General features: G+C 43.0%; 1 protein-coding gene and 1 long non-coding RNA gene across 2 annotated transcripts in view; both read left to right on the forward strand.

The window, feature by feature from the left end:
• The first annotated feature begins 279 nt into the window (after positions 1-279).
• LOC106026650 (uncharacterized) lies at positions 280-12,616 on the forward strand. Its single transcript, XR_001200229.3, has 4 exons — positions 280-3,338; positions 6,489-6,669; positions 7,334-7,524; positions 8,812-12,616. It is a non-coding gene; the product is annotated as an uncharacterized LOC106026650 (long non-coding RNA).
• Positions 12,617-15,766: 3,150 nt separating this feature from the next.
• LOC100716343 (killer cell immunoglobulin-like receptor 3DL3) overlaps positions 15,767-24,002 on the forward strand; it is a 36,997-nt gene continuing 28,761 nt past the window's right edge. The window contains exons 1-6 of the mRNA XM_023563143.2: positions 15,767-16,446; positions 16,667-16,702; positions 20,069-20,350; positions 21,504-21,809; positions 22,642-22,938; positions 23,887-23,943. Coding sequence (XP_023418911.2) covers positions 16,413-16,446; positions 16,667-16,702; positions 20,069-20,350; positions 21,504-21,809; positions 22,642-22,938; positions 23,887-23,943 — 1,012 coding nt within the window. The 5' untranslated portion in view covers positions 15,767-16,412. The remainder of the gene's footprint in view (positions 16,447-16,666; positions 16,703-20,068; positions 20,351-21,503; positions 21,810-22,641; positions 22,939-23,886; positions 23,944-24,002) is intronic.

Here is a 24,002-nt window from a genome sequence, read left to right on the forward strand (position 1 = left end):
AACCTCCCCTTTTTTCCCTTCTGGACGACCAGATGCTATTTATTTCACACTTTCTTCTATTCCTGCTTCCTCTTTTCCCTACCGTTCTCTTTCAGTTCTGAAATTAGAAGCTATTTACACCCTTTAAAGCAGAAGAGAGACAAAAAGGAGAAGTCCCTCCCTGCAGTTGACCACAATTCCAGACCCCAGACCCACCCACAGGGGCTGGTGTGCATGGGGACTGGGCAGTCGCAGACCAACCACGAGCCACGGATCAGGTGGGAGACATCCTGGCCTTTGGGGGGCTTCTTTCCTTTACCCTGTTTTATTGTTTTCAATTTTTTTTTACCTTTTTTAATTTTGTTTGATTTTTAACTGACAGATAATTGTATATAATTATGGGTTTCAATGTGATACCTGCATACATTGGGGATGGTTAAATCTAGGCAGCTATCATGTCTGTCACTTTACATATTTATGACTTCTTCATGGTAAAAACATTTTGAAGCTCCCTTGTGAGCAATTTTGAAATATTGAGTAGATTATTAATAACTCTAAGTGCCATTAATGAGCAATGGGTTGCAAAAATGTAATCTCATCCAGTGGAAATGCTGTAGCTTTCAGCCAGCATCATTCTACTTCCTCACCAAAGTCCTGCAGCCCCTGGTTACTACCGCTCTGCTCTCTGCTCCATGAAGCTAAGTTTTCAGCTTCCACACATAGGAGAGACGGTGTGTTTCCTGTCCCTGTGGGCCAGGCTCACTTCACTTCTCAATGCAATGAGTGAGGTAGAGAAGGAAACAGGTGTTGGTGACCTGCCTGGGCCTTTCTGTGTGTGGTCAGGAACAGCAGAGGGTACAGATAAGATAGCCAGGGGTGGATACAGCTGGGTTCAGAACAGGAAGAGACATGAAAGTATTTCTGAAAGACCAAGGAAATGGAAGGGCACTGGCCAAAATGCTTCCTGCCCTAGCTTGTCAGCTCTGGAAGAGTCCACAGAAATCCTGCCAGAGAGAAGGGTTTACCTGTATTGCTTTCCTTATTATTTTGTATCTTAAGACTTCTATTTATTAATTATATTGACTTCATTTTTCCATCATGTAAACATATATCAAAACATATCTAATTGTTGTCCATAACCATATGCATTTAACTATTGTCAATTAACATTAAATTTAAATACATCTAAAGGTTTTTCATTGTATAGTATAGCTCTCACTAGAGTACTGTTATTTAAATCCACAAACATATCTCACAGTCCCTAAGATAAAACTCTAAGTAAATCAAGTGTGCAAATGCAAATAATTTGAATGTGATAAAATTCCACTGTAACATTGGCATGAGGAGTGGCTTTGAAACTATCACTGAAAAGAAAATGAGGTAGCAAGAAAATATTGGAAATTGGGCAACATAAAATAGACATTCATTCACATTATACACACAAACAGAAGACCATGTCCAATTAGAAATGATATATTGCTTATGAAATTGTATGCAATTGCCAAAGTGCAAATAAGAATATAATCAGGAAAGACATACTTACAGGTAATATTTTATAATCATATAATACATATAAAATTATCATCCAGCCATAAACACATATGCACATCAATTTTAATTAAGAAAATAGAAGAGGGGCTGGGACTTAGCTCAGTGGCATAAGTGCCTATCTGGCAACCTTAAGGTTATAAGTTCAATCCCCAGTACCAAAAAAAAGAAAATAGAAGAATGACAAAGGATATGAATTGTAATTGATAAAAAAGTGCAAGAGGGCACTCTTACTGATGAATAGGTGTTCACATTTACCTATATCAAAGAGAAATACAAAATTAAATATGAACAAAATGCCATCTTATCTTCTTAGATAAAATTCAGAGCATTATTTACCTACTGCTTTTAGTAATTATTATAATAGTTAGATTTGTCCTGGTGCTGTTGGTAGAAATGCAACAGTGGAAAATCCACACTGAGGGGGAAATGTCAGTACCCACGAAAAGAGCATGTGCATTTATATTTTTGCCCCAAAATATACATTTGGAGAACAGAAATGGAACCTTCAGTGATAAAAAAAAAAAAAGTCCACACCCCAAAGTGTATTAGCAGAAACACTATCTGCACTTGAGAACTCTCTGGAAGAACTCTGAAATGCCACCAAAGGGTAAACAAGATAGATTGAGTTCATGTTCCACAGGGAGTGTTTTGCCTCTGAAAAAAGAGCAGAAAGTTTCCTTTGTCTGGAGTGATTTCCAGGATGTACTGTTAAGTGAAAAGAACCAACTACTAAAGCCAAGAAAAAGCAGTGCTGGATAAACATGGATATTAATACAAGAATGAAGGAAAATTCTAGAAACCCTAGAAGCCTCTAGTATTGTTGCAGAAGAAATCCTGCCAGAAACAACCACATTCTAGAGGGATTTAGAAAACAAGGGTACTGTGAACAACGCTATTTATATGCAAATGAACACAATCTTGAGCAGCAAAATCTTTTCCTACAAGTGTCAGAAGCTCTTACTTTAGTAAGTGAACTTTAAAGGAGGAACGTTATGTTTACACTGACTCAGGATGTCCTGCTACAAATCAGTTATTCGTTATGAACTGCAAGTGAACATTTCCTGGGGAAAAACCTGGTGGATGCCAAATTACCCAAACTCCCAAAGCAAACAGTCACCAATAAGGAGACCCAAAGGGCAGTATTACTGGAGAGGGTCTGACTGGAATGCAAGCCCATCTCATCACCAGGTGTTGGACAGTGGTGTGTCCTTAGAATTGTATCATGACCTCAAAATCTTGTTCAGCATCCAGCAGCACTGTCTCTGGAGACCCCAGGCTCCAAATCGTGTCCAGAATCCCCTTCTTTTCCATCAGCCCTTGGTCACCTCACTCACTAGCACCAGCTATGAAAGAAAGGCCACCAGAAGGAAGGCCACTCAAAGCCCTGGTGAAATGGTTGCTTGCCTGATCAGTCCCCATGGGATCCCAAGACTAGGACGACATGGAGATGACCACAGCCCCTGAGGCTGGGGAGAAGTGGCATCCTGACTTAGGAGGCTGCTTCTGACTATTTGGTGTTGGATTCCATGTACTCCATGAAAATGTCTGATGTGTACAACTGGGGTCTGACAGCAGATGTTCCCAAGAAAAGAGGAATTGTGCATCTTATTGGGGACCAATGTAGGAACTGGTGTGTTGGGAAATAGCTCTTTTGCTTCCTCTAAAACAAAGACAGAGTGGATGCCTGCCCATTGCATCTTTGCACCAGTGAGAGCTCCAGGGTCTCTTCTCCTCCCTCACCTAGCAGGGTGGGCAGGAAGTGCACCAGGATTCTGACACCCAGGGCTGCCTTCTCCAAGTAGAGGACAGTGAGTCACAGCTATGCTGTTACTTTATCTACTTTTAAAGGACATGTTGATTTTATCTCTCAATAATTATTAACAGATCTTCTCATTGGCAGTTTTCATTTAATATTTATCCTATTCATTTTTAAATTCAGCATTTGTTGTGTAAAAATCCAGTCTCACTGTAAGAGATCCTGCTACAAGATGCAAAGAGACCAAAGAAAGAGGCAGACAGAGACAGAATTGCTGAGTGCAGTTCCCTGGGGACTGACTGACAGAAGCGAGGTCCTGGGCAGCAGTGTGACCAGTGGACCCACGAGCTTTGCATCAGAGAGAGGAGGCTCCTGCAACGCTCAAGACAAGAGAGGCTTCACACAAGCCATCAATGTGCTGAGTTAACTCTAGATAATACAAAGATGCTAGCAAATTCCTGTGCTGATGGAGCCAGTGTTTGGTTACGGAGCTCCAGATACCTCTCAGGGATTTCACTTATAACACAGTGTGCCTGGAACCACGTGGGGAAAACAGCCCAAGGGGCCTCGGCAACCTCAGTGGTTACAGCCCTAGGTGGCTGCAGTCTTGTGGAGCCGGTTCCTTTAGCACTGGTGAGAAATTAGCCAGGGTATACCCATCTACCTACTAATAAATATCCCTCTGATTAATGTTCTCACCACCTTGGGATCCATTTATTATTAATTAATATAAGTAATATTATTAATAATAATACAATTAATATATTTACCTAAGTATTAGGAATACTTCATTATGTGTATTTGGGGCTGGAGATTTAGCTCAGTGGCATAAGTACCTGCCTTGCAAGCAGGCAGTCGTGAGTTCGATCCCTGGTACCGATAAAAAGTTAAAAAAAAAATGGGAAGAACAGTGTATTTATTTTTTAAGTAAATGTCCAGCTGCTTTCTTCTAAGTGGTTCTGCTGATTACATTGGTTCTGCCTACCTAGGAGTAGGGAATATCTTTCTGTTTTTTCTGTGTTCTCTTCTACCTCTTTTATAGAGTCTTGTAGTTTTCAAATGATTTTTTGAATCCTTTGGTAGGCTAATTCCTAATTCCTAGGCTGAAGGATCTTATTGAAGAGTAAGAGAAAATTAGTAATAGTAATACATAAAAGGAACAGATATTAACAAACAAGAGTAAGAAGAACATTGAAAAACAGAGAAAACCAAAAAAAGAAATAGAATAGTTTCAAAACATATGGAAATCAATATGGAGATTCCTCAACAAACTAAGATTAAAAGTTCCATTCAACCCAGCTATTGCCTTCCTGGGTATTTTCCCAGAAAAATTGAAAATATCATGTTGCAGTGATATATGTGCACCCATGTTCATAACAGCACAATTTGTAATAGCTAAATCTTGGAAACAACCACAATGCCCATAATCTGCAGAGTGGCTGAAAAAAATGTGATATTTTTATGCAATGGAATATTACTTAACTATGAAAAGGATGATCTTGAGGTCTTTATAGGTAAATGGAGGCAACTTGAGACTATCCTCATAAGTGAAATAAATGTCTCATATTTGCAAATATCTCATTGTCTCTCTAATATAAAAAAATAATAAAAGCTGAAAGAGAAATAAGATCCAAAATTCATAATAGATCTGTAAAAATGAAAGGAAGGAATAGTGCTCTAAAGGATGTAACTATATGGATGTTTAAGTGTGTAAGATAGATGACCATATTACTTAGCTTCCATTAGATCATGAACAGAATAGTTTGCACTGTCAGTGTTTCAGTGTCCACTTTTTATGCTTTGATTTTGTAACTTGAACAACTATTTCTAAGAGGACAATATGTAACTTATCAATTAGTAATTTCTTAATATTAATACTTTTCTTTGAAATTCTGTATTTTACCCTTTTTTCTGTTTTGTCTGCTTATGTCTTTTTTTCTTTAAATAACAAAAGAAACATTCAAAACAAAAAGGAACCCTCAAACCCTAAAAATCAATGAAAAGGAAAGAAAGAAAAACAAGTCAAAGGAAATTCCTCTTTATTTATGAATGAAAGGTTTCTTCCCAGGATTTGTATTCCTTTTTTACATTATACTTTATTGGTACCTTTTAGATACACATAATGATTGCATTCATCATAGAGAATTTGTATCTTCACATGATATAACTTGATTTTTCCCCATCTCCTATTCTCCCTTTGACCTCTTCCCCTCCCTACTTACAAAGCTTTTTTCCATGTTTTTCTTCTTTTCTTTTTTTTTTTTTTTTTTTTTTACTTTTCCCTTCTTTTCCCCTCCACTCTCTCTTGTTTCCCTCCTCACTTGAACGGTTCAGGATCTGAATTCTTGGAATCTAGCAAGTCATGACCTTCTTCACCTAGCTTTGTGGCCTGCGTTTGCGGTGCACCTCTATCCTTACACCCCAAAATGTGGCAATTATCCAAGCTGAAGTACATCTTTGCTCACATTGGTAGCTAGGGAAAGCAATCGTACCGTCAGACTCTGCTGTTCATAAGCTGCAGTATCTAAGTCTCTGTGATTTCCAATTCTTTGCTCATACTTTCCCTCACTTTCTTCTCTTTGATTGGCTCTTCTTCTAACTGAATTACATTGTGTGGAATTGCTTTCACTGAGCTTGAAAACTGTAAAACACCTAGAAGCTTGAGGCTTAGGAAAGACCAGCTTTCCCCACTACATCAAACACATGAATGCTCTATTTTATACTAAGTAAGAGATAAAATACAATCACTGGAAGGTAAAATATGTGTGATGGTTAAGAAATCTGCTTGGCTCCTCAGCCTCATGAGTGTAAAGACTGACACTGTGGGGTAAACGTGAGAGATGTGATGCCAACAGGAAGATTTTATCCTGGCCTCCCTGGTGCTAGGAGATCTGTTCCCTAGTCCTCCCTTCACCTAAGTTTGTAATAAGCCAGGAATTCTTGGCTCACAATTAATTCCTTGAGGCCTTTCTTTAATATCTCCTGGCACTAGTTTTGGAGGGACAATATCCCCCTAGGAAGGCCCTCGCTCACAAGGAGATGAAGGCTCACAGGGTTCAGGGAGAGACGATGACCTTCCCAGGCTTCAGGACAAATCTTGAATGGGAGCTTTCTTCCGTGGCAGCTTCAAGACCCATGATACTAGACACACAGTTAGAGATGTGCACATTGGGAACGATTAACCTGGAAATCTCTGTTCCAGACCAACCAAGCGTAGAGGATATGGTGTGTCTGGCACACGGGAGGCACAAATGCTGAGAAAGCTCCACTCTCGAGGCCAAGGCACCTGCTGCCTAAGGCTGACGCTGATGAGATGCAAGAAAGTTCTCCAGCAACGAGCAGTAAGAGCAGTGCATGCTGGGGAGTAGTCAAGGGGCCACCAAGTACGTTTTTCAATTATTAATAATTTTAAGTATGTGGTGAATCTCTGTGAAGTTCAGATCCATTATGGAGAGTTGACATGCAGTGAGCATGATATTTAAATATTTAACACCAGAAATGTTACTCCGGCATAAACCAATTGTAATTATAAATAGATGTTTCTATATAGGCAGAATGAATAGAGTAATTTTGAATTACAGATCTTTTTGGCTGACATGGAAGATTTCCATTGATTACTTTGAATAAACTTGGTGGGAAGGCAAATAAAATTGCAGAGAACTGCAGTACACTAAAAATGCAAAGAAGGGCTACATATGTATCCAGAAATCTGAGTTTTCTCTTTTGCACGGAATATTTAAATTTAGAGTGGGGAGGGGAAGACGAGGTTACACTTCAATTTCTTAATTGCGATGATTTCAATTTCAGGAATTTGTTGTTGTTGTTGTTGTTATTGATTTGAACTATCCCCTAGTTCCTTGCTATTTCCAGTTTGTTCAGCTGGATGATTTTAATTCTTTGCATACTAAGTTTTCTGGAGGAAGGAGGTTAGTCACCAAGCCCCGGCACGTGTCGCCAGGAATTGGCTTTGATCACTGCTTGTACATTAGTAGTCCTAAGTCTCAGAATCACGACAGTAATAAACCACGGGGGTCATTTTTTCCCTAGCTTCCTCTACGTTCAGTTGTGGGATTTCTGTCTCCCAGGAGGAAATGTGACTTCACTTCATTGCCAGTGGACAGAACATTCTACCTGTGTTACATGAGGAGAACTGGAGTACATGTTAGCAGCTGGTTTGACACTTTAATTTCAAGGTGGAAGGAAACTGATCACAAATCTCTGATTCCAATCTCAAACCAGTAGGTGCTTAATATTTCTTAGTTTGATTAATGCACACTTGAACTGCATGGATTCTATTAAAAATTTAGGGTCCCAAGGCTGGGGATTTAGCTCAGCGGCATAAGTGCCGGATTGCAAGCACAAGGTCAATCCATTGTCATCCAATCTCCTTCATCTTTTTCAAGGTACTATATGGGGGTTTGTCAAAATTCCAAACAACTATGCAACTTCTTTTTAACACATATCAAGGAGGAGGTCCCCTGTTGGGGTCCAAAAATGCCAGAGCCTTTCCAGAATAGTGCAGCTTCAAGTCTTGGGATTAGCAGGGCAGGCTTGAGTCCCAGGCCTGGTGGTCGTGCTGGCTCCTAGAAGAGCTGCCATTTGTGGAACAGCTCTGAATTGCAGGCACTTCATGAATAATAAGGTAACTTTAAGAAATGTCTGTGTTGTATTTGCCATTAACCTGAAGTTTCAACCTTATATATTATATATATGGTATGCTAACAAAGGAATGTAAAAATCTTAATATAGTATTGTAATTTCAGTTCAAAATTTAACTGAAGATATAAAACCCAAATGATTTCTATATAGTAATTTGAACTGTAAAGGTAAAAACTAAAATAAAATGGACAATTTGGAGATGACGCCGCCATTCTGAGTTCTCTTCAGTTCAGAACTCTTTTTTTTCTGGACACAAAGAGGCCTAGACACAAAAATGCGTAAATGTTGCCACAGTTTTAGTAGTTGGTCCGCCTAAATTCACGCTGTAAGTTGCTCTCCAATGTGGTGGTATTAATAACTGGGTCCTCCAGAAAAATGATTAACTATGAAAGCTCCAGCCTCCCAGATCAGATTATACAGAGTGTGAGGCTGAAGGGGGCCCTCCTTGTCCTCTATCTTCTGACATGAGCCACCATCTTGGACGCAGAGAGCAGATGCCATACTTGATCTACAGCCCAGCCTGCACAATTGTGATAAATACATTCACTTTCATTATAAATTATTCAGTCTCAGATGTGTTGCTGCTGTAGAACAAGGGCCTAGATAGATGGATGCAGACACTAAGCAATGGTATCTGTCACACACAACAGGAAGAAAAGAGCAGCAGAACCAGTGGCCTCAGTCACCATTCTGCCAGTTGACACACAGGAATCCTGAACACCCTGTGCCAGGATTTTCACATGATGCTGAGTAAGATGATCATCTTTCCAAGGGAAAATGCTAGCAGAGAATAAAAAAAAGATTGTTGTAAATTTCAAGTTATGGTTTTATGCTTTGTCTAATTTTCCTTTTCATTTTCTCACCAGATTGCATCAGAAAGAAAGTTCCAGACACCAGGATAGGACAGTTCCAAGCAAGGTGGAGGAGAAACAGAGCAAGTTAAGGACAATAGATGTGTCTAGAATGATACAGTAAAATGGAGCCTCAGACCTCCACAGATATCTGAAGATTCCATGTTGAATTCTAACAGACACCACTTTAGTGTGAAGAAATAGGGAACAGTTGTGACCTGATAAAATGAAGACATCTAGTTAACCAAGATGAGCTTTAAGGTACGTTACTGACCACCAAAAATATGTAACATGTGCTGTTATGTATTAAAAACTAGTGGTCAACTTAGCGCCACCTATATTACATCAGCGTGGTGCTGAGCGTAGATGTTCCATCCAAGGAAAGTTTCTAGCATAAATAGATGGAAAAGGAGAAGGAAGGCATTAAGGCATTAATGCATTGCTGCGTTGATGCATTGAGGCATTGTGAGTTCTCCTATGAGTTGCTGTTTCAGCCATTGGTTCTCCTGGAGAAGCTCTGGTCCTCATATGAAGCATTGCTTCCCTAGCTCCAGAGGGGAAAATGTGTGTCACTTGGTCTCTAGGATGAACTCGTCATGCTGGCTTCCTGGCATGTACCCAACTGTGCTTGTCATCAGAGGAGCTCGGGGCCTCCGTGTCGCTGAGGATGGCTGTGGTGCTTTTCAGGACAACCCTGGTCTTTGTTGTGAGTGTAATTTCATGGCTCTAGCATAGAACCCTCAACCTATCAGCATAGCTCCTTCATCCTCCTGGCATAGACTTCCTAGTTTCCATGGCAGACCTTTGGGACTTCCCAGCATGGATCCGTAAAAGAAACTGGCGGGAGTCCTTCTTGTGGGCTCTAGACTCCAATTGCACTCATGGGAGGCATTGTCATGAGCTCTGGGTCTTCATTTGGACTCATGTGGGACATTGCTGTGGGATTCAGGCCCTTGGCTCAATATTCTGTTTTTAGTGTTGTGGATAGATTTCCAAAATTTTCTTGTGTTAACTCTGGGTGACCATCATAAAACAATATTATAAAATACATGTCTCAATTCTAATTGTTCTTTGCACAACCCTTGACTACAACACATGCTAAAAGAAGACACCAAAATTTAGTGTTCAACAATACAAATTTATAATATTCCCCATTCCATCAAAACTATGGAGCATATAAAGAAATTTAAAATATGTACATAACTAGGAGTAAGATAACAGAGTCTGGGGGGAAGGAAAAATGGAGAAAAAGATGTATTGTCTGAAGAGTTTCAAGTTTCATTTGGACTGGACTGTATTTCAGAGATGCATTGCACTGCAAGGTGATTAGTTAATAAAAATATGTTGTATTTTTCAAAATTGCTAAAAGTATAGATATTACGAGTTTTTACCACAAAAATAATACAGTGTGTGAGGTATATGTTAATGAACCTCATATAATTATTCACAAAATAATTAAACATCAAAATATCATGTTATCTGTCTTGGTTACTTTTCTCTCATTGCTGAGACAGAATAGAGTTCTTGAATGACTCATGGTCCAATGCTGGGATTATGGGTGTGAGTGCAAAGCAAGGAAAGGTTTATTTAGCTCACAGTTTGTGGAGGTTTCAGTCTGTAATCAGCTGGTTCCAAGGCAGAGTGTCACACGGCAGAGAGCAATGGTTCATGGTGGCAGAAAACAACACAAGCAACAGGAGCAAAAGGTGAGGAGCACAGAGAGAACACTCTTTCTGTCCCTTATACTGTAGGTAGGCCACATGCACTTGGGTGCAATACTCACACCCATAATCACATCATTGGATCATGAGTCATTTAAAAACTCTAGAACCCTGCCTCCATGACTGCATGAGGCTTTTGAGGGGATATTCAGACACAAACTATAACAGGCCTGAAAGAATTAATTTCTAATAAAAATGAAATTAAAATATGCCCAGCTAGCTAAAAATTGAGAGACTTTGTTACTGAAAACTTTATTGCACAATAAATATAAAATTATTTGTGCCAAAGTTTAGTGACACTGGTTGGAAACTCAAGTTTAAAAGAAGACTCAAGAGTGTTAAGTACTATAAATATGTGTGTGAATCTTTGCAACATTTCTCACATCCAGCAATGTGCATTTTACATGAACTCTATTTCACACAAAGACACGAGTAAGCTATAAAATAATGACTAATTGTAACTATACTGCATAACTCTAAATATACTAATGGTTCATGATTTTATATTGTCATGGTTGAATTCTGTTACATATAAAATTTATGGCTGAGCATGGTGCTTACACCTATATTCCCAGCTCCTTGGAGGGCTTGAGGCAAGAAGATCGTGACTTTGGGGGCACCCTGAACAGCAGAGTGAGAAGCTGTCTCAGAATTAAAAATTCTTTAGTAAGAGAGCTGAGGATGTCACGCAGTAGACAGCACTTGCCTAGCATGGGTAAGACCCTGGGATGAATTCCTAGTACCCCAGAAAGCATGCAACACTGTAAATATTTTAAGTTAAGAAATGGAAGGTTTTAATCCCATAGAGAAGATGGAAAGCATGACAGAGTAATGGGGGTGGGGCAGCAGCATGCATACCCCCAGAACTTGGGAAGCACAAAGAGGATCATGTTGATACAGTGAGAGAAACAGAGGAGCCAAACTCAGAAAATCAAATACCTTATGTTTTTCCTCCTATGAGAGTAGAGGCCTTTTAAATGTAATGGAAATTTTAAATCTTCTATTTCTAATACTAGTGTGTTTCTAACACTATTTGAGGATGAGACTGAGAAGCACAGCCTGTCCCATAATTTGGGAGCTGCAAAACTTAACAAGCCTTTGATTGTATGATTTTTTTTCACACCTGTATCTTGCAATCTGAACAACTACTTTGAAGATAGCAATACACAGTACATCAACCATTGTTAACCTCCTATTATTTCATTTTGAAATTCTGTGTATCATCATTTTTGTTCTTTTTTAGTTTTTTTTTTATTTTTAAGAGGTTAAGACAAAACAGGACATAACAGAGCAGATCAGAACAATGTAAGCAAAACAGTATTTCACCAGAAGACAACCTGTAATTAACAGTAACTACCACGATATCTCTTTTTTTTTGAAATAGTTGAGTATAACGTCATATACAATAGTATCAAACAAAATAGTATAAAAGCATTCAAGAGAATGAGAGTATTACAGGATTTTCAGAAACAAATAACAGAAAACAAACAATGGCTACAATATTATCTCATTTTTCATAAGAAATCTGTTTATATTTTCACATGTAATATAATCCACTAAAGTACAACATGAGGTATGTTTATGGTATTTTCATTGGGATTGCATTGAATCCAGTGGAAACAGAGGAGCAAGAACATGGTAAGACTTCAGAGTTTTAAAATAAATGTTTAAAAAACAGGTCAGAGAGCATGCTGACAGCTTAATATGGTTTAAAAAAAAAAAAAAGAAAAGAAAAAGCTTAGTGAGCCTTGACTACTGAGGATGCCAGCTGGGAGATTAAGTGTAGCTTAGTCAGACAGTGGTGTTTTGCTTACTTTCCCTGAGATTTATCACTTCAAGGGTAACTGTCCAGTCTCAGATAATGATGGACTCTTCCTCCATGTTATATAATAGTAACCTCATGTAGTTTGTGCAGAGTAAATCCTGCCTAGTAATGTATAACAAAGACATACGTAACCAACTGTAGAATATTATGTCATCTGCATTTTGTACCTCCTTCTGAAAATCTTAGGAAGTGAATTCCAACTGCAAGATGGAGCTGTTGATTTGGAACTGACATTCCTGTTAGTGTAATAAATCTATATACCTTCCAAAGTTCCTCTGCTGCTGTTGTCTCTCTGGTCCTGAATTCTGCAGCATGAGAACCTAGGGAAAGTGGGGGAGAGGGAGAGGAAAAAAGGGGAAAGAGGGAGGGGACGGAAGGATGCGTGACATGAAAGTAGAAAGGAGAGGTTAGAGAAGGAGGTAGCAGGGAACGGTGAAAGTGGACAGGTGAACTGGGGAGAGATGACCGAAATAACCACCACACATGTGCAAATCTGAGAATGAAACCCACCCTTCTGTATAAATAATACACACAAATAAGAGTGAAGAAGCATTCCTATGGGGAAAAAACAAGGAACAGGGCCAGAATATATAAGATCTGAATAACTGATAACTACAATATTATGGTTTACTTTTTTCCTTTATATCTGAAATTTTTTATTCTTATATATATGCAAATAATGCTTACATTTATTTGGAGGAACTGGTACACATATAACACATATTGATCCTTTTAATCCTCTTTTCTCCTCCTCCCTAAGTACTCCTGTGTCTCCTTCCCCTACTCCAAAACATCTGCCTCTTTTACTCTTTAGTAGAAATTGGATTTCCATTACAGGAGGAGCTGGAATGCTTAATTCTCTGTATCCAGCTTATTTCACTTAACACCATTACCTCAATATCCATGCGTTTTCCTGCAAATAAGTCAATCTGATCTTTATGTTTTGATAGAATTCAGTTGTGTATATATATCATTTTTACTCATGGTTTCATGTTTGGTTTTCTTTTTTTATTTAAAAAATATATGTATATAAAGGGGGAGATTAAGATGAAAGAGGACATAACAACACAGGTCAGAACAGAACAATTTAAGCAACATAGTGTTTCACCACAGGATAACCCAACATAACAGTAGTCACCATAGTATCTCTTTCCTTGAAATATTTGAGTGTGCCTTTGTATACTATCAAACATAACAAGACAGTGTAAAACCATTCAAGAGGGTAAAAGTATTGCAGGGTTTCTAGAACCAACTAACAGAAAATGAACAACGGTTTCTATATTATCTCCTTAACTATAAAATATTTTGTTTATACTATCACATATAATAAAATCCAGTAAGATACAACATGATAAAACCAATGGAGACAGAAGAACAAAAGCTTGATGAGGCTTCAAAACAAGAGGATATTAAATCAGTACTAGCTATTATAACATCTTGTTTTCTTCAAAATAACTGTTCATACCATCACAGACAACAAAATCAAACAGCCCAAAATAAAACCATTCCAATTAATGAATGAAAACATAATAAAACTTCAAAACAACATAATGGGGAATGATGATTACCACAAACTTTTATGTTATTCATACCATTTCTTACACTAGGGAAATTATTCAGTATTTATATATGTGAGTTTGATATATTTCACTTATGAGTATAGGCTCAAGCTGCACCCACTTATTTATAAATATCTCAATGTGATCCTTCTTTATAGCGAGTAGTACTGCATTGTATAAAAATACCACAACTTTTTTGTCCATTCCTCAGTTGATGGACACTTGGGCTGTTTCCAAGATCTGGCGATTACAAATTGTGCTGCTATAAACATGAGTGCACATATATCACTGTGTATTATGTTTTCAGTTCTTCTGGGAATATGTCTAGAAGTGGAATAGCTAGAAAAAATAGGACTTCCAATCCCAGCTTTTTGAGAAATCTCCGAACTGACCTCTACAATGGTTGCACCAGTCTACACTCCCACCAACAGTGCAAGAGAGTTCCTTTCCCCACAGCCTCTCCAGCATTTGTTGTTGGCGGTTTTCTTGATCCTGGCCATTCTTTCAGGAGTGAGATGGAATCTCAGTGTGGTTTTAATTTGCATTTCTCTAATGAGTAATGATGATGAATATTTTTTAATGTATTTATTTGCCATTTGTATTCATCTGAGAATTGTGTATTCATCTCAGATGCCCACATTTGAATTGGATGTTTGAATTTTGGGGGTTTAATTTTTTTTAATTCTTTATATGTTTTAGACAGAAGTCCTTTGTCTGAGGGACAGTTCACTAAGATTTTTTTCCCAGCTTGCAGGTTTTCTTTTCACGATGCTGGAGATTTCTTTTGATAGCAGAAATTTTTTAATAAGAGGGGATCACAGTTATTTATTCTGGGAAGTATTTCCCGTGAGGTTTGAGTCCTGTTCATAAATTCTCTACCTACCCCTATGTCTTCAAGATTTTTACCCAATTTGTCTTCCAATAGATTTAGTGTTTCTGTTTTAATATTCAAATCTCTGATCCATTTAGATTTTAATTTAGTACATGGTGATAGGCATGGGTCTAGTTTTAGTTTTCAGCATATGGAGAGCCAGTTTTTCCAACACCATTTATTAAAGAGACTGTCGTTCTTCCAGTGAACCTATTTGGCCCCTTTATCAAAGATAAAGTGGTTGAGTGTGTCTGTAGTTGTGGTTGTATCTTCTAATCTATTCTATTGATCTTCAGCTCTGTTCTGATTCCAGCACCATGTTGATTTTACTACTGTTGCTATGTAGTATAACTTGAAGTCAGGGATTGTGATGCCTCCTGCCTTGCCTTTGCTGCTTAGAACTGTCTTTGCTATTCTAGATCTCTTCTGGTTCCAGATGAATTTTAGGAGTAATTTCTCTAGATCTATGAGGTCTTGTTTGGTTTTCTTATTTCTCCTTGATGTTACATGGATTTTTCCTGGCACTCATAATTGGTTCTTAGCAAGTTGATTTCTTATAGCATTACATTAAGGATATTTACATATTAATTTATGATTTAAACTGATAAAGAGAAGGGAGAGAGTAGAGAAAGAGAGTGCCAAGAGAAGGAGGGAGAAGCAGAGTGCAGTGTTGCACACCTGTGATCCAGTCCTCAGTAGGTGAAGCAAGAGGACTGTTACAACTTGAAGGTCAGCATAGACTGTAGAGCAAGACCCTGTCTCAAAAGCCCAGAGACAGGCAGACAGACAGAGACAGAAAGGAAGAATGATTGAGAAAGACAAAGACAGAGAGAGAGGAGGAGAATAATGTTTGGATTCTTGTACCAAGAAACAAACTTCACATGAATCTGTAAGACCCAGAATTTACATACCTATTCTTTTGCTAGTAGACAAATTTTATTATTCTAACAGTTATATATAACCAGTTGAATGGTAATGTTAATAATTAAACTGTCCTAGGCTCAATACTACAATTACTGTCAAGGAAAATTATTTTGATTTGCACAATGATAAAGAATATTGTATATTAGTAGCATCTATATTTTAATGGTTTAAAAAGTTTATTTGAAAAGTGAGAGGTGAAGAGATGAGGAAGAAAGTGGCTCTGCAGAGTAAACTTGGGTGAACAAAAGAAGAAAGGAGAAAAAGAGCAAAAATAAAAGCACACCCCGGTCTAGAACACAGAGAAGAGGTCCATAGAGTCATAGTAGCCAATAATGTCTATTTGATGTGTTGCAGGCCACATGTGAGGAAGAGCCAAACCTAAGATTTAAAAAAATAGCAAAATGAATCAAAACCTTTTAATGCAATCACACACACACACACACACACACACACACACACACACACACACACATTCAATCACTCTGTATGGGAAGGATTAGGGCTGAGACGCACCAGTGATCAGCTGCAGTAACCACTGTGTGAAGACACAGTTGTCATCTGAATCACATCTAAGAAGCCATGCACACCTGCAAAGCAGGAAGAGCCCCTCACGTCCGCTTCTCTCTTGCGGTCACCCTGTGAACCAGAGCCACTGGCCCCTCCCGGCATCCTGTGCAGCTCCTGGGTCACTGCCTCCTGTGGGCAGGAGCAGTAGGATGTCACCTGCCGTCCTCAGCCTGCTGTGTCCTGGTGAGACCCCCTGGGAACTCAGGCCCTGGAGCCCAGGCTGGGCCTACTGGCTTGGGACTGCCCGCAGAGAGCCCTGTCTGCAGGGGTGGTGGGTGCTGGTGCCGGGTTGGCCTTCCCCCAAGCAGGGTCTACTGCAGAGGTCACAGGCCACAGAGGGAAGGAGGGGCAGAGAGTGGGCTCTGCAAGGATCGCACCCTCCATCAGGAATCTGTCTCTACAGGATTCTTCTTGTTCCAGAGTGTCTGGGCCCTGATGGGTGAGTGTGTCCCCAAACAGAAGGCGCCCCTGTGATGGGAGGGCAGGCGGCACAAGGCCGCGACTGGAAACTGACGCCAGAAACACCTGCGTGTGGCTCACCCATGGTTGGGGCAGTGGGGCCCTAGAAAACTTCCTTCTATATTCCTCATACAAGAGAGAACCTGTGCTGTCTGACTTTACCACTGGCTGATTTCATTCACCATAACAATCTCCTGTCCCATCAATTTTCCTGCCATGGACATGATTTCATTCTCCTGGGGATGAATGTATTACGTGTATTACATTTTCTTTCTCCTTCCACTTCAGTGTAGTTCTGAGTTTCACTGCCAAGGCAGCTTAGATGTTGAACCCTTTTTATGTATTTATTGGCTATTTGCACTTCTGAGACATGTCTACTCAGTTCATTTGCTATTTTTTGTTGGGTTTCATTGTTGTTGCTAAGTGTTTAAATCTTTGTGCTATCTGGATACAAACCCTCTGTCCACGGAGTAGCTGGCAGATACTTTCTTCCACCGTGCAGGCTGTCTCTGCACTCTGCCAATTCTTTACTTTGTTGTGTGGTAGCTTTTCAGTCAATGAAATTCTATTTGGCAATTCTTGCTATTATTTCCTGTGCCATTGATATCTTACTCAGGAGTCTTTGCCTGTGCCCATGATTTCAAACATTTCCCATTTTCTTCCAGCCCCGTTAGGGCTCAGATCCCATACCTAGCTACTTAACTCTTGGGAGCTGATGTGTATAAGGGTAAATGATACAGATCTACTTTCCATCTCCCACACATGGACATCAGTTTTTCCAGCTGCATTTGCTGAAGAGACTATCTGTTCTCCAGTGCATACTTTTGGACTAGTTTGTCAAGAATCTGATGGTTGCAGGTGCATAGCTTTTGTTCTGTGTCTCCATGGGTCCATGTGCCTGTATTTGTGCCAGTGCCAGCACCACGCTGTTTATGTTACCAACTATTTGTACTGCATTTGAGATCAGCCGCTGTGATGTTTCCCACTTTATCCTTTTGGTGTGACACTGCTCTGGCTATTCTGGGTCCATTCGTTTCTGTATGAGTTTTAGGGTAATTTCAGCTCCAATGAAGAGTATCCTTGGTGGTTTGATGGGGTTGCATTGAATCTATAGGCTGCTGTTAGCAGCGTGGCCATTTTAACAACATTAATTTTGCCAATCTATAATCAGAGCGGTCTCTCCATCCTCCAGCACTGTAGTCAGTTTTTTCTTCAATGTTCGGGGCTTCTCACTGCACAGGTGTTGCCCTTCCATGGTGAGGTTTCTTCCTGAGTGTCTTCCTTTTTCAAAGTGCAGTAAATGGAAAGGCTTTCTTGGTGAAATTTTCTTAGTGCATCTCTGATGCAGAGAAAAGGAACACCCTGTTTCTATTTCTTTGATGTTGACTCACCAGTTCACTGAGTTTCTTTATCAGCTCTAACACTCCCCCGTGACACCCACGGTGTCCTCTAGGGAAAGGGCCATAGCAGTAACATCCTTGTCTTTCAACTTGAAGGACTCCACACTCTGCCTAGACAGCTCACCTGATTTTCTAAGAAAGTTTTTATTTTCCTTTCATTTCTGAAGGACACTTGTGGAGTGCACTGTTCCTGCAGGCAGCTTCTCCTCTGAGCAGCCTAAACACATTGTCCTGCTCCTTCCTGGCTTCTAACATTTCTGCAGAGGTGCGGGGTGTGATTCATGCTGAGCCCATGCTATTGGGCTTCTCTGACTGTGCTCATGGTCTTCTTTGTCTCTAACCTTTTGATGATTTGGTACTCTTGTTTGGATGAAATTTATTGCTCTTTGACTGTTCTCTACCTGTGTCTTTACATTTTTCTATACACTTGGAAAATATTGTGAGACGATTTCTTCAAATGAGCTTTCTACTGCTTTCTTTTCTGTAACTCCTCTTGAATTCTGAAGACAACATTCACTGTCTTCCTGCTAGTCCATAAATCTTGTAATTTCTTGTTACCTTCTCGTTACTTCTTCCTCCTCTGATAATTGAGCTCAGTGGTTCTCCTGTTTGATCAAATCTTAGTAAAGCTTCTGAAGCCTTCTACTAATTTTCTGCAAATCAGTTATTTTGGACCTCATCTGTATAGTTTCTTTTATTGTTTCTATTTCCTTGACAAATTTCCCATATTGCTTAAGAATTGATTATCAAATTTAATCTTCTATCATGTTTTCTTCTGGTTCCATGACCTTCTTTAAGGATATTATTTTGAATTTTCAGTCAGTTCACAGACTTATTTTTCTTCTGGATCTAACACTGGAGGCTTACTAATCTTGTTTGTTAAATTTCATTTTCCATAATCTCCATGAGCTCACATTGACACTTGCACGTTTGAGGACACGAGCTCCTCTTCTGGCTCCTGCAGCTGGTCCCTGGGTGATGGACCTGCTCATTCTGGCCTTGGATTCTAGAAGGACCTGGTGTCACATTTCCTTGCCAGACCCGCTGCTCCTGATCTGAGGTCCACCATCTTGCTGCACATCCAGCGAGGTTGTGTGCTGCACTCACCGTCAGGTGCAGCAGCGGACTGGGGTTTGTGCTTGTCCCTGGCTGGGCCAAGACTACAGGTTGTGCTTGGCTGAGTGGTGCTAGTATCTTGAGTCTGCATGGGGTTCCTTGCAATGTTGGGCTGTTGTGTTCCCTGGAGCAGCACCTGCATCTCTGAGTAGAGATGAATTCCCAAGATTCTTGCACAGGCCACTGTGAGCCCCACACTCATCTTTAGTCTCCAATCAACATTACATGGTCTGACCCTGATATTCCTCCCCCATGTTTCCACGTACAAATGGTCCCAGCTCACCTGTCCTGAAGCAGAGACTACAGAGCCAGGATGTCTCTGCACACGCAGCACTGCAGAGGCCTGAAGCAGGGCTTGTGACCAGAAGACTCACCTGGCTCATTCTCCACAGCGATGCTCCATGCTGTGGGCCTGAGGCGTGAGACATTCACAGCAGTGCACGCGTGCATGTGCGCAGCTAGGTCTCTGGGTGAGCAATCCTGACAGCAAAGCACTCCAGCTCCACACTCTCGCTGGGGTCTCTCCCTGGCTGGCGTCACCTCATTCCCATGGGCCTTGCCTTCTGCCGCATCTCTGCTGGCCTGTTGTGGATAACTGACTCTGCAGAACCAAACCTACTAAGTGCGCATTATTCTGTACTTGTTTAAAATCCTCAGGCTCCGTGTTTGGCTGCAGGAAGACAGGCTGTGTCTGCATGGCAGGGGTCTCCCTGCAGCTTCAGCACCACTGATACAGAAAGGAGCCTCAGACAGCAAGAGATGAGGAGGCACAGCATGGAGATGGGGGCCCCTCATGTCTGCCTCTCTGAGCCTGTGCCCCTTTTCCCTAGGAGATCCTGACAAGCCCACCCTATCCGCCCAGCCCAGCTCCATCATTCCTCAAGGAGAGCACGTGGTTCTCAAATGTGACTCTTCTCAAGAGTTTGACACATTCCAACTCTACAAGGAAGATGGGTCTCATGTCCCAGAGATTGAGGACAGGAAATTCCAGAAGTACGTCCTCTTGGGGCCTGTGACACCAGCACACGCAGGGTCCTACAGATGTTCCTCTTTTCTCCATTCTCCTCACAGATTCTCAGCACCCAGCGACCCTCTGGGCCTCACAATTACAGGTCAGACAGCTCCTGTCCTGAATGCAGTGCCTTGCCCCGCCTTCTTGGTCCCAGAGTTTTCCAGAGCAAGTGTCTTTCAGGGCCCACGGAGAGTGATCAGGACAATCTCAGGTGTTTAGGAAAGGAGGATTCGGGACAGGGAACTGGGTTCTGTGCTAGGAAGAGCAATGGCTCCAAAAAGACGTCCACTTCTAACCCTGCAGTTGTGTGCATTTGTATCATGCAACAGCAGCAGTTAAGGGGAGGAGGAATTCAGGAAGTTGCTGAGCTGCCCTTGCAGTGGGAGACTTCCTGACTTATCTAGTTGGGCTCGGGTGACCACAAGGACCCACAGGAGAGAGGATGAGGTTGGAGAGAGAGGGCCTGGGCAGTGGAGCCTGAGAGACCCCACCAGCCGTGGCAGCTCTGCAGGGGACGCAGGGGCTGTGAGCCAAGGATACAGGAGCCTCTGGAAGCTGCAGAGCAAAGGAAGTGGATTCTCCCCTTGTTCCCAGGAGCAAGGAGCCAACCAGGCCAGTGCAGCCCCCCATCCTGTCCCCAGGCTTCTGACTACAGAGCCGTTAGGGAGCACATTTGTGCTATTCTAAGCAACAAACTCACCCAGGTTCCCAAACAAGTCCAAATTAGGATGCTAACTTGAGAGGCCAACTAGACCCAGAAGTCAGGAAGGGCTGGATGCCACAGCTACCACCAGGCTGGGAATGGGGGAGCTCCGTGGTCCAGCCTTAGGGATGCCCCATGGAGGCTAGAGTGTGGAGAAGGCACAGACATGGCAGTGGACCTTTTCAGGACCAAAGTTGGTGATGCTAGGGAGACCATGTCACCTGCCCTGTGTCCTGCCAGGGATTCCACTCTGTCCACAAAAGCATGGCCTGTGCTGGTGACAGATGCTGGAGATGTAGCCTCAGTGGCCCAGGCTCGAGCAGCAGATACCAAGGGTGACCCAGAGCATGGAATCTGTTTCTAGAAACAGGAACTGAGAAAGGCACAAGGGAATGTGGGCAGACACAGGCAGGGGTGACAGAGACACAGAAACAAATGTGGAGACAGAGTGGAAAGAACAGGGAGAGCTGGGGAGGGGATGCCCTCGCTCAGTCCAGTACTCAGGCATGGGACCAAGAGGGGACTGAACTCACCATCTCTGTGTTTCTAGGCATCTACAGAAAACCCTTCCTCCTGGCCCAGCCAGGTCCCCTGGTGAAATCAGGGGAGAAGGTGACCCTGCAGTGTGTGTCACAGGTCAGATTTGAGATCTTCATTCTGGTTCTGCACAGAGACGGGGTAGCCCAGGACCCCTGGAATCTTACAGGGGATCCTCAGGATGAGACCTCTCAGGCCAACTTCTCCATAGACCCTGTGACAGCCACCTACGCAGGGACCTATAGATGCTATGGGTCTCTCAGTGACTCCCCTTATGAGTGGTCAGCTCCCAGTGACCCCCTGGACCTGGTGGTCACAGGTAAGAGTGTCCTCACCCTTCCTACAACCTCTCCATCAACAAAGCTGATGGTGCAGGATTGGAGCCCTAGGGACTACAAGGGGGAAGACAGTGGGGTCTTTTGGGAGACAGACAGCCTTGGTGAGAGTTTTACCAACTGACACAAATATAGTGCACGGGTCAGAACATCAGGCACAGACATGGGATGCAAATAAAGAGTGGAGAGAGACGCACAGGCAGATAGAAACACGCAGAGGACGACTTCCCACTGTGACCTCTTCTGGGCCAGCGAGTAGCTGGTTTCCACCTTGTTGCACTTAGTTTTCTGACCAAGAGAACCAGACACACACGCGTGTGACCTGGATTTCAGGGCCCCTTTGGGCTGAGTCCCGTGAAGGGTTCGCACTGCATCCCCACCTCCTGCATCCTGCTTCGTGGGTCCTGCGTTCACGTGACACTTCTTCCTGCCACGTGGCTGAGCCGTGAGCCTCCCAGACTAACGCGTTTCCACACAGGGAGCAAAGCAAGATTCCTTGTCCTGGGTGCTCTTCGAGTCCTCACGATGGACTCCAAGCTCAGATGCGACAGAAGGACAAAACCCAGAGAACCCGCAGAGAGGAAGAGCCACTGAACAGCAGAGATGTAAACACACACACACACACACACACACACACAGAGGCAGTGAGAGTGCAATTAAGAAAGCAGGCCTGAAGAAAGACAGGAGGAAGAAGAAAGAGCCAGAGGAAGGCACAGTGAACGTAAAGTCCCAGGAGTGGGGACAGCAAACCCCCAGTCACGGGGAAGGTCGCGGTGACAAGCAGCCTCCTCACCTCAGCTGCCTCGCCTCCCCCAGGTCTGCACAAGAAACCTTTCCTCTCAGTCCAGCTGGACCCGGGGGCAAGACCGGATGGAAACGTGACCTTGTCCTGCAGCTCCGAGCACCCCTTTGATATGTTCCACCTGTCCAGGGAGAGGCAGGGATGGCCCCTCAGGCACCAGGCTGCAGCCCAGAGAGGAGAGCTCATGTTCCAGGCTGACTTCCTGCTGGGTCCCGGGGCCCACAGCGCCACCTACCGCTGCTATGGCTCTTTCAGTGGTTCCCGGCATGTGTGGACAGCCCCGAGTGACCCCGTCCACCTCTCGGTCACAGGTGAGGACACACATCCGTCCACTTCCCGTGGGTTTAACTCAGTCCCACGGCTGTGTCAGCGGAGCATCCTGCTGGACGGGGGAACAAGCACGGAGCAAGGGCAATGAGGGGCTGAGCGTGAGAGGGGAACCCCTCGTGGAAAGGCGGGCAGGACGCCTGCAGAGCCGCCTCATTCCGCCCAGAAGCCCCCACGGAGATCCACAGAGCCGGGCGGCTGACAGAGGAGGTCAGGAGGACCCAGGAGGAGGGGAGGCTGCACTGGGTGGGCAGAGCAGCGGCCACAGTAGTCCCACCCCACCCCGCGCCCACAGCGCCTCCCTGAGCCCCTCACCTCCCGCCCGCCCACAGAGACCTCCACACCCACAGTCTCAGGGAGGGTGGCCCGGGACCCCAAGTCTCAGCTTTGGATGACAAAGCCGGTGCTGACTGCTGACCAGCCTCAAAGGGCTGCACAATGAGGTAGTTTTAAAAATACGGCAAAACACGCATTTCCGTTAACCTCCATGAAAATATTCCCCCTGCTCTGAAGAAGCCCATCCCATCATGCGTGTGCTTTCCACAGCCGAGCTGGCGTCCTCCTTCTTGAGGGCCTCTAGTGGCCCTTCCTGCCTGCCTTGATGTGCCGAGTTGACTCACATCATTCACCTCCCGTGATCATTCGGACTTTGGAGAAAAACAAGTAGCACAGGCGGCAGATCCGGGGAATGAGGAGGAAGAGGAGGCCGCAGTGTCCTGCCGTCACTCTAATGGGCCTGGCTTCTGAGGACAGGAAAGAGCAGCTCGGGAAGGTGGCAGGAATGAGGAGTTAGGGCGGGCTGGAAGCCAGGACGAACCTGGCAGTGCGCTGGGCACCGCAGTGACCCTCGTGTGGACACGGTGCGAGCGTCTGGCCCTCCTGGTGGAGGCCGAGGCCGGCAGCTTTAGCCCCGCCCGCTGTTGTCCCCCTAGGATCCGCGCCCAGCAGCAGCCTGATGCCTCCTCCCACTGACCGGAGCCTCAACCCTGGTGAGTGTCAGCGCCCTCTTCCCTCTGCTTGGAGCCCAGGCCCAGCGCTGTCTCCTTCC

The sequence above is a fragment of the Cavia porcellus genome, unplaced genomic scaffold, assembly GCF_034190915.1.
Source record: "Cavia porcellus strain 051 isolate PalLab524CR breed Dunkin Hartley unplaced genomic scaffold, mCavPor4.1 scaffold_7, whole genome shotgun sequence".
In the NCBI taxonomy this organism is placed as follows: Eukaryota; Metazoa; Chordata; class Mammalia; order Rodentia; family Caviidae; genus Cavia; species Cavia porcellus.